Source organism: Diadema antillarum, unplaced genomic scaffold (assembly GCF_040938485.1).
Source record: "Diadema antillarum isolate AM-2024a unplaced genomic scaffold, OU_Dant_1.0 seq00000854_RagTag, whole genome shotgun sequence".
NCBI classification, from domain to species: Eukaryota; Metazoa; Echinodermata; class Echinoidea; order Diadematoida; family Diadematidae; genus Diadema; species Diadema antillarum.
In genome coordinates, this window is record NW_027271725.1 from 1,781,671 (window position 1) to 1,791,410 (window position 9,740).

General features: G+C 37.7%; 1 protein-coding gene across 1 annotated transcript in view; it reads left to right on the forward strand.

Annotated features, from left to right (window-relative positions):
- LOC139740444 (neuronal acetylcholine receptor subunit alpha-3-like) overlaps positions 1-2,392 on the forward strand; it is a 119,945-nt gene extending 117,553 nt beyond the window's left edge. Inside the window, exon 8 of the mRNA XM_071651037.1 lies at positions 1,448-2,392. Coding sequence (XP_071507138.1) covers positions 1,448-1,648 — 201 coding nt within the window. The 3' untranslated portion in view covers positions 1,649-2,392. The remainder of the gene's footprint in view (positions 1-1,447) is intronic.
- The last annotated feature ends 7,348 nt before the right edge of the window (positions 2,393-9,740 follow it).

Here is a 9,740-nt window from a genome sequence, read left to right on the forward strand (position 1 = left end):
TTAATCATATTTGTCAGGAATGATTCACGTCGAATTAATCATCAACCTTCACCAAAAGTGGTAGAATCCTTCTGAGAGATTTTGTTTTTGTTTTGTGTGTGTTTTTTTTTTATTAAGGCACCAGGCCACAGCTTTTCTTTCTTTTTCTAGGTCCAAGTTTGATCCCCCCGTGTTTATTTGATTGCAGCATATTACGTTACGGTCTATTTTCACATCTTCTGGAAGTATTTTCTTCATTGCCAACATACCAAAGCGGTGTCTCACAATGCAGAAGGCCTACAACCAAATGTCAAAACAGGATATCTTCGCGGACTTTGTTAGCAGCCAAGTCAATCCAACAGTCTATCGCCAAATAGAAAGCAACTATATTATTATATAGACATATAATCAATTTATATATATATATATATATATATATTTAATACTTAATATTCTGCAACCGAGCCATTTTGAAGAAATGTTCACAAAACATTTGAAGTAACATGGTGGTAACAATATGTGTAGTTATTCCTTTCATGAATTGAATGGACTTGGCAGTTATAGGACGGTTGAACGTAGTTAATTCCCTCTTAAGATTGAGCCCATCAAACCTAAAAACAAACAACAAACAAGCAAACAAACAATCACGCGCACACTCACACGCACGTAAAAAGTGTCATGATAGCTATGACGGGGTCAAAGGATGGATGATAAACAACAGCAGAAACAACAACATACACCAGAAAACAGAATGTTTCACAACCCCCCCCCCCCCACTTTGAAAAGTAACCATTTGTTTTTAGTGGGTACTCATGCATGATAAAGAAAATATCATTCTTCTATACACACAGACTTTATATAGTCAATAAGTGTAGAAATACACTTTCAGAATTATTTGTCTGCTCAAGACCTTCTTTTATTTAAAAAGTTTCGGCAATTTGATGGGGGGTTACTCTTGTTATGTAGAGATTTCTTATAGTTCTGTTATCGTCGATATGCCGGCATGGGTGTTTTTTTTTCTCAAAGATTTATTCCTCAAATGCAGAAAATTATGTTGCACAATAGAATTCACAGTATTAAAGTTGTTTTATACTTGGTTCTGAAGAAAACCTCAAATGGTACAATTTCGTTTGTTATATGCAAAATACTTTATATTTCTGACAGAAACAATAGGAAATCACTGGATTTTTTTTCTCATATTGTCGTTTCGTAAACCAGATGGATTATGTCAGAAAAAAATGAAGGTTTTGTATCCTTTGTTAGCTGCAATCGTATTGAAATCATTTAGTCTGTTTGTAGCTGTCTGTCAAATCGTATTATGTATCAGAAGTGTGTCAATTATTTGTACTTAAGTATTCATATGTGAATAAAAATTCTTCGTGAAAAAGGGTATTATTCCCTTGTAAAGTCACTTTGTTTCAAAGTATTTTCTCAATGACAAACACCAATCTTCTTCTCTTTTCCATAGATTGCAGAAGATTGGAAGTACGTCGCCATGGTAATCGACCGGATTTTTCTCTGGATTTTTCTAATTTGCGTTATTTGCGGCACTTCCGGGATCATTCTCTCGGCCCCTCTCATCTTCGAACCAGTTACAACGCAGACTGACCGGGACGCCGCCGCAGCACAAACAGTTGCTTCAACGACAAGCGTGCCCATCACTGAGTAATGGTCAATATAGCGTTGCCTTCTCGCTGCGTTCCCGATCGAGAACCTGGCTGCAGGAGAATGTCGGGCGCGCGTTTCGTCCCAAATGACGAATTCAGGAGAAAGCATCATCTGCGAAACCGCGCTCAAGATTCGACGCGTCTATACTCATTGTTGCAGAGGGACTGGCCAAATAGTCATCTAAGTGTGATACCAGGGTTCAAAATCCACTCTATCTCTCTCCCCGGATCTCTCTCCTGACTGATTATCCTGCCGACCTGCAACGATTTCAAGTCATATCTAATTACAACGAAAGCGGTGCCATATAAAGGAGAGTTTTGACTTCAAAAAGAAACATTGGGCAAAGAAAGAATATAATACTTATACAAACGAGTTAGATTATATTTTATTCATCCCTGTGCTCAATAGAACGTACGTTGTTGTGTTTTTTTAAAGAAATTGGTAATCCTCTAACAGTTTTTGGATGATGCAACGGTATGACGTCATTATTTGTTAACTTAGAGATGCAGCCCGAACATAATAATCGGAAACATCAACTGGATGAGTTCCTAAATTCGTTTGCCTCTGGCAAGATGATATGACGTTTATATTGAGAGCAAAAGTCCGTGCATGAAGAGTATTGACAATTGTGTGAGCAGCCGGATGAGTCCTTGAAGGAATTTAGCACTGACGATCACTGTAAAACCAGCGAGAACGGCACCAATCTGGAATTAACATTTGGAGCTTTGTTTGTTTCACAAGCGAGACGAGGAACAAAATCCTCAGCAAAAGTCTCGTCATGAAGCAGTAAGTGCAGCGTTAAAGCCCGCAATGAAACAGAGCACCGCCCATGCGTCGATAGTCCTGCAGCGATACATACTAATTAGACTATCGATACAATAGAATTAAATCGTGCCTACCGCTACACCCTTGTATTGTCTATGCGGAGTTAGCGGTATTCGTCATCGCCCGTGTATTGTGACAAAGCGAAAGGAACAACCACTCTACAGTCACTGTTGTTGGAAAGCGACTCGGGGAATTGTAAGCGACCATGTGTCACTTGTACCATGTTGACCAAGCGATTCGTAGCAACGAGCAGCTGCAAAGGAACATGTAATTTTTTCTTCTTTTTTTTTGCATGGTCGTGGACAAATCACTGGTGGAACAACAGAGCAATCTCTACGTAACTTTAGACTGTAGTGATGGCAGCGAGCTAGCTTGTTGCTGAGGAAGATTTTATATTGTATAATCAATAAGATATCACTGCATATGTTTGACACTACTTTTGACTGTGAATAGGTCATGTATATTTAATCTTCATAGAGTGTACAAAAATTGCATTTTGATATTCTCTATATAGCTGGAAACGCCAAAAGAATATGAATATCTGTTCAAGAGGTAACAGTGACGCTAAAATTGATTGAAGGGTTCAGTAGCGATTTTCCTGACGCTGGCGTTGAGTATTAGACCATAGCTTACAGGACCAGAAGTGAAGTGTTGAATACGTGTGAATGTACTTGTATACCTTTTGATAATTAGTGGTTTTATCAGCAATATCATATTTTCACATCCACCACACCGAATGAAATTGCTTCACGAAACAAACCATGCCATATGGATATGCTTCAGCGAAACAACGACTTCAGTCTTTCGACAATGAAGTAGACAAAGACAATTATCGACAGCAATATCCAAAACATATTTTCCCGTTCCTTTGCAAGACAATAATAGAAATATTGGTTTTTACTATCGATAGTGTCAAAATGCCTGTTCGGTTGTTGACTGACTAATTTTGAACACCGATCACTCAAACGCCGGTATACGTGTCACGAGTCATATTTCAGAGCAGTATCATGACGATTAATCGGGTTGTGTCACGTGAATCGCTTAAATCCAGAGATGTCACAAAAGCGTCACCGCCTCACATCCTACTTTGCCGCCGTAAACACACACACACACACACACACACACACACACACACACACAAAGCTCAGTTGTATATTGTTATATACTCAACCATGCACGTTCCTTGCCCAAAATAACTACGTAGTGGTAAAGTGATTAATTTCACTCCCTTTCATGAAGTCTATTTCTGAAGGTCTCCATTCATACTTATAATAATATGCACTGTTAAATTGCAACGCCGTGTACACCTATGTCAACCTCGTGCCAGCTATAGGAATGCGGCAGTTATGATTTTTGTTTTTGTTTGTGAAGACTGTAATGAATGAAATATTAATGCATATCACCCTAGTGCTGGGTGTTTCGGATGTATACTCCGTTTTCATATGAATCGTTAAAGTACATCAATTCGTTTGTTGAAGACATTACGAGGCCCTTAAGTATGTTGATGCAAATATTTGTGAAGATACTGCACGGTTTGAATGTTTTGCTGCATGTAGATCTTAATCGAAGTTCATTCAGTCTTCATCAAAGACTTATTATGTTTCCTAAACGCTACAGAGAAAATCATAACGATTATGCTCAACCTAGAGTCCATGGAACAAAATACCGACCTGTGTTCACTAATGTGTAACGCATGCAGGACCTGCAGCGTCTTGATAAGTGATTGCCTGTTCGAAGTATTATGTTAAAATGAATTACGTTTTCAACTACAAAAACAACAACAACAACAAAGAAGCAATGACACAACTATAGATTTTTTTTTTGTCATCTTCAACATGTTGATGGGATTAGGCTCGACAGGATTGGAATCACGAACTCCGTCAACTGTACACCACGCCACATCTAAATCGATTTGCGAGGCGTAATGTCACATGCGGTTTGACTGTCGAGTTGGCCGAGATGAAGAGTAGTTTAATTTGATAACTGCACGCATAATTTATTTGCAAGATATATCCTATAGCATATAATATATTGTTGCGCTTAGTTGTTTTTTTTTTACACTGATGTGAAAATCCTCTTCTTGAAGTTGAAAAAGAAAACGACTGTCACAAAACTGTCTCAGGTACTTTCCCTTCGTATCACCCAAATTTCATGAGCTTGTACGTCCACTGAATATTCAGACGTATACATTCATTATAGCTTCCCGTCTAAGTGTCATTCTAATAGAATTGGAGAATACCGCTACATTTTGGTAACCTGAGAGTTATTTCATGTATGATAGAAAATTGTTTAGTTTCCGAGATGAAATTCAAATATGGATGATTAGAACCTTTCCTAAGCGCTCTTATTTAATAAAATGGACTGTCTTGATTAGGAATATTAGTAAGTAGTGTATCATGAAAGTTTGTTTAATTCATGTTGTGTCTATAGCCATTGATTTACCTTAGAAATTAAGATTATGAGGATTTATTATGCAATAATGTTGTTCATGAGATACAAGGCAAAATAGGCAACGGCACCGTGCACAACGAAGAAATGACATTGATCGTTTGAAAAAGCTACACAGAAAAAAACAAACGCGACCATTGTCGCAGTATTGTGTATGTTTTTGTCTCTATTAGGGCTTGTATATCATATTACATGATTTTTAGTTTTCTCCTTTATAGAAAGTATGGAATAGAGGCGTTCACCTTTATTTTACCTTTAAGTAACGCATAACGATGTTACTATATGTATTGGTCTTTCTTCAACACGTTTTGTTATGTGGTGCGGTAGTAACGTACGTCTTTCTTTCATAATATCTCAAATAATGTTAAGAAATAGCTCTCCTGCGGCTGGTCCTGCAACTATTCATAGCATGCATGATAGTGATATCATTAAGAAGAGGTTATCATATATTTGTAGTTTATAGAGATTATGGCTCCCCAACGTGCGTTCTTTATGTTCTTGTACCAGCATTTGTTTTTTCTTTCGAGCATGTAGCTCATAAGTCTCCTAAACGACACTGATTTACACAATGCGTTTCGTAGTTTCTCTAGAAAACACAATGTATGATTTATAACTTACAATACCTTAATTTATCGACTATCCTGCAATTAGTGCAAGGGTTTAACATGAATTGCTGTGTTTTTACATATCAATGTTAACCTCTACTAATCTCTCTTCGTTTCGGTTACTTGGCTGTAATGATCGGGTGGTTTTCTTTCCTTATTTTCTACATTATACATTTAAGCAAAGAAAACAAAATATCGGTCTTCAAGTGTCAAAATCGATCGCCATTACGAGCGATTTATGTACAGCTTGACGGAAATGATCGATACTGATTATCATTGTATATTTAAATGTATTTCCACTTCCATCCGTTTTGTTGGAGATTTAATTAATATACGTTTTGACACAAGATGTCTTGTCTTCCTTGTGCCTTTCTTTCGTTTCGAGACATGATACAGCAGGTGGTAGAATGAATGACTGGCAGTGTTTTGAGATAACTGAATTTCCATAACAAGATGGTGAGTGAATAGAAAAATATAATGGACACAATATACTACAATCATTTCAATTTGTCCTGTATACAAAGAAAGATTTCATTGCAGTAAATATCAAAAGTTCTCAGAAAGTTATTTACTTTTTACTTTTGATTTACTATGTACTGTTAATAATAGTCGTCATGACATTGTGTATAATAGTTATACCATAAAGTGACGTTCCAGTTACACGCCCCCCCCCCCAGCTCCTCACAAAGGAAGAAATAGGATGGCTCGTTCCTGTCGAAGTCGTCCTCTGAAACAGAATAAAATAAATAAAATAAATCCTTTGAACATGATGAATTAATTCAATAAAGTATGTCGGGCAAGTTTATGCATCACATCGCTTTGAAAACGAGTGAAATGGCTAAACAATGAGAGAACACCCCCCCCCCAAAAAAAAAGGTTATTCATACCAGTGTGAACATGAGCTAACTGCAAACTGGCTTATTACATCACACAGGCTCCATTTCATACAAAGTTGTACATTAAAAGCAGCTCTTGCTGCAATAGCCAATCGGAAAGCGTCCGCAAGACACCACTGCAGATATACTAGTATATGAGTGGCTTTCATAATAGTAACTTTCTATGTACAATGAACACAATATTTATATAGGCTTAACCTCAAGTTTGCCGGGATGCTCTCAGCCATGCACCCCATGCCCTCCCCTACCCCAAGTTGATCATTATTCGCTGTACGATCCCTCACAATTCCCGCAGCTTTCATGTCCATCCTTCGTGACCTATCTGAGAAAATCACGCAGAAAAATGAATGAATTTACAGACTATGTTATCGAATAAAAAATGATAAGTGCTATTATGGGGTGTGGGGAGATTTCCTCTCACCTCCCTATAATGCCATGTAACAAGGGAAAACAAAATGTTTAATTTCTCTTCTCAGGTATATACTGTGCACATTCAGATAATAAAAATGTACATTGATATTAACATACTGAGATAGAAAAAACATGAATATCACGTGATAAAAGTGAATAATATCATTACATAAGATATCGCAACAAAAAAATGCATCACCATATTCCGCATAACATTAATCAATGCCCATAATCATCATGCACATTTTTTTTTTTTTATCCCCAAAGGGCCAACTGTTTACGAGTTTGATGAGTTGTTTGTTCTTTGTTTTAATTTCCGTAGTAAAATCAACATATTCCATACCTGAAGGTAATGTTCTACATAATCATGAAGCTTGAGAAAAAAAAAAGATATACGGAGGGCAGCCCATTTCAGCTGTGGCAATGTTGTCACTTCTGGTCTCCCATATCACCGGGCGGAGAGTTAGCTCAGTCGATCCAAAGGACCCCGGTTCGATTCCCGAGTCCTACTGACCAGTGTTGTGTGTAATCATACCGTCTACTCCAGGCAAAAATACTCTGTCCCTCGGATAGGACATAAATTGAAGGTCCCGTGTTTGAGAGGACATGCAAAGACACACAATTTCAGACAAAGAATATACAGGGAATAAAATTGGATGAACATATCCCGTCACAATTTTTGACAATCCCATCGTAAAACTGTATATGCAACATCACAAAACATGATTACTCATACTTTCAATTGTTACTATAGGTTAGAAGCTTGTCATGACAAGACGTTAAAAAATGTGGGAGGGATTTCGGTTCCGTTCAAACTGAACTAAAAGCGGAAAAAGAGGAAAGTTGTAAATCATCAGATATAGCGGTAAGTTGCTGCAGTTCTGTATGATATAATAGGAGGATGATCTCTTGCAATATCTTTTTTTGAGTTAGGCTGAGATATACCCGCAAATTATTTCTATTACGGAGAGGGTATAAAGAGCGATGCCTTGATCTTAAAAAATATCTTTCATAATTCAGGCTTCAGGGGTCATGTCATTTAGAATCTTATACGTGAATGATATCAGATGAATCTTTAAATTGTCTTTTGGTTACTGTATTTCACCCAAAGTTATAATGATCGTTAGTGGTTGTAATATGAGAATAGGGGGTAAACTGGAAAGTGTTCTCCTGGCTCTATTTTCAATCTTTTGGAGTTACGCAATAGAGGTATGCTTACTGCTTGCCACATTACATCGGTGTAATCAAAACGAGGTAACACAACGGAATTATCAATTTCAATTCAGTCATATTAATAAATTGCCATAACATACCCCAATAACTACAGTCATTTTACTTACTAAGTGCTTTGTTGTATAATTGTTCGATGTGAACATACTGCAGTTTATTATCTTTTTTTTTCTGGAGACGCGCACAGTCAGTTATTAATTATTGTATACTAGTAACCGTATTACATAAGTATTGTAGGCCCTATATTCTTCTTCCTTTTGTCACTGTAGTTGTGGTTTTGCATTGTTCTGATGTTATTGTGTTTTCTAGTCTTTTTTGTATGAATAGCACCAGTGCGCTTAGAAACACCAGTATAAAGCGCCATTTAAGGACGTTCCTCAGTTAAAGTGAAATCCATGTCATTTTCTTGAAACTTTCCATACCGTAACCTTGACCCACCCGAAGCCCAAATATGTAAATAAAACCATAGGTTCATGTGCTTGTTTTTCTGCTACGGGACTTTGAAGAATATGACTAATCTGCCGTCCTGTACCAAAATGATAGCGTTACATGATCAAGACCATGATTGGCAACAAAATCTGCAATGACAAACGTAAATCCCCATAATTCTTTCAAAATCCACGTTATTTTCTCCAAATTTGCAAGAATTGCAGAAAAGGGTACCCAAAACGAGGAAAAGGTTTTAAAGTTAGGGTTTACACTCTCATTCTTCAGCAAGCAGCGCCCTCACGCGGCAGAAAACACCGAAATCTCTCAAATCCTTCTCATCGACGTTTTCTGTTAGGGGTGAGCAAAAGGACAACGTTCATAAAACTTATGCTGTTACATTCAAAACCCATGTCAATTTCACGAAACTTTACCAAATTGTAGACAGAGGCTTACTTATTCCAGAAAAACAATCAAAAGTAGAAAAGTGGGGGTTCATGTGCTCGTTTTTGTGCTAGCAGCGCCCCCATGCGACATATATCATCGTAAGTCCCCAAAATCTGGTCAGGAACCTATGCAGGGATGCCCTGACAGGGTGGGTTCATAAAACTTATGCTGTACATTCAAAACCCATGTCAATTTCACCAAACTTGACCAAATTGTAGACGAAGGCTTACTAATTCCAGAAAAATAATTGAAAGTTGGGGTTCATGTGCTCGTTTTTGTGCTAGCAGCGCCCCCATGCGACATATATCATCGTAAGTCCCCCAAATCTGGTCAAGAACCTATGCAGGGATACCCCGACAAGTGGGTTTATAAAACTTATGCTAGCTGTTCATTCAAAACCCATGTCATTTTCACGAAACTTTGCCAAATTATAGAAGAAGGCTTACTAATTCCAGAAAAACAATAAAAAGTGGGGGTTCATGTCCTAATTTTTGTGCTGGTAGCATCCCCAGATGATAGAAATCACCTCACCGGACCCCAAAATCTGGTTATAAACCTCTCATGGGTGTCCTGATTATAGGTGGGGTTCGTGAATGTCATGCTGTACATTCAATACCCATGTCAATTTTACGAAACTTTATCAAATTGTAGAAGAAGGGTTACTTAATGCAGAAGAATTGTAAAAATATGGGGTTCATGTGCTCGTCTTAGTGCTAGCAGAGCCTCCTTGCGACGGAAATCATCGTAAGACCCCCAAATCTGGTCAGGAACCAATGCAGGGATATACTCTGCTAAAGGATGCATG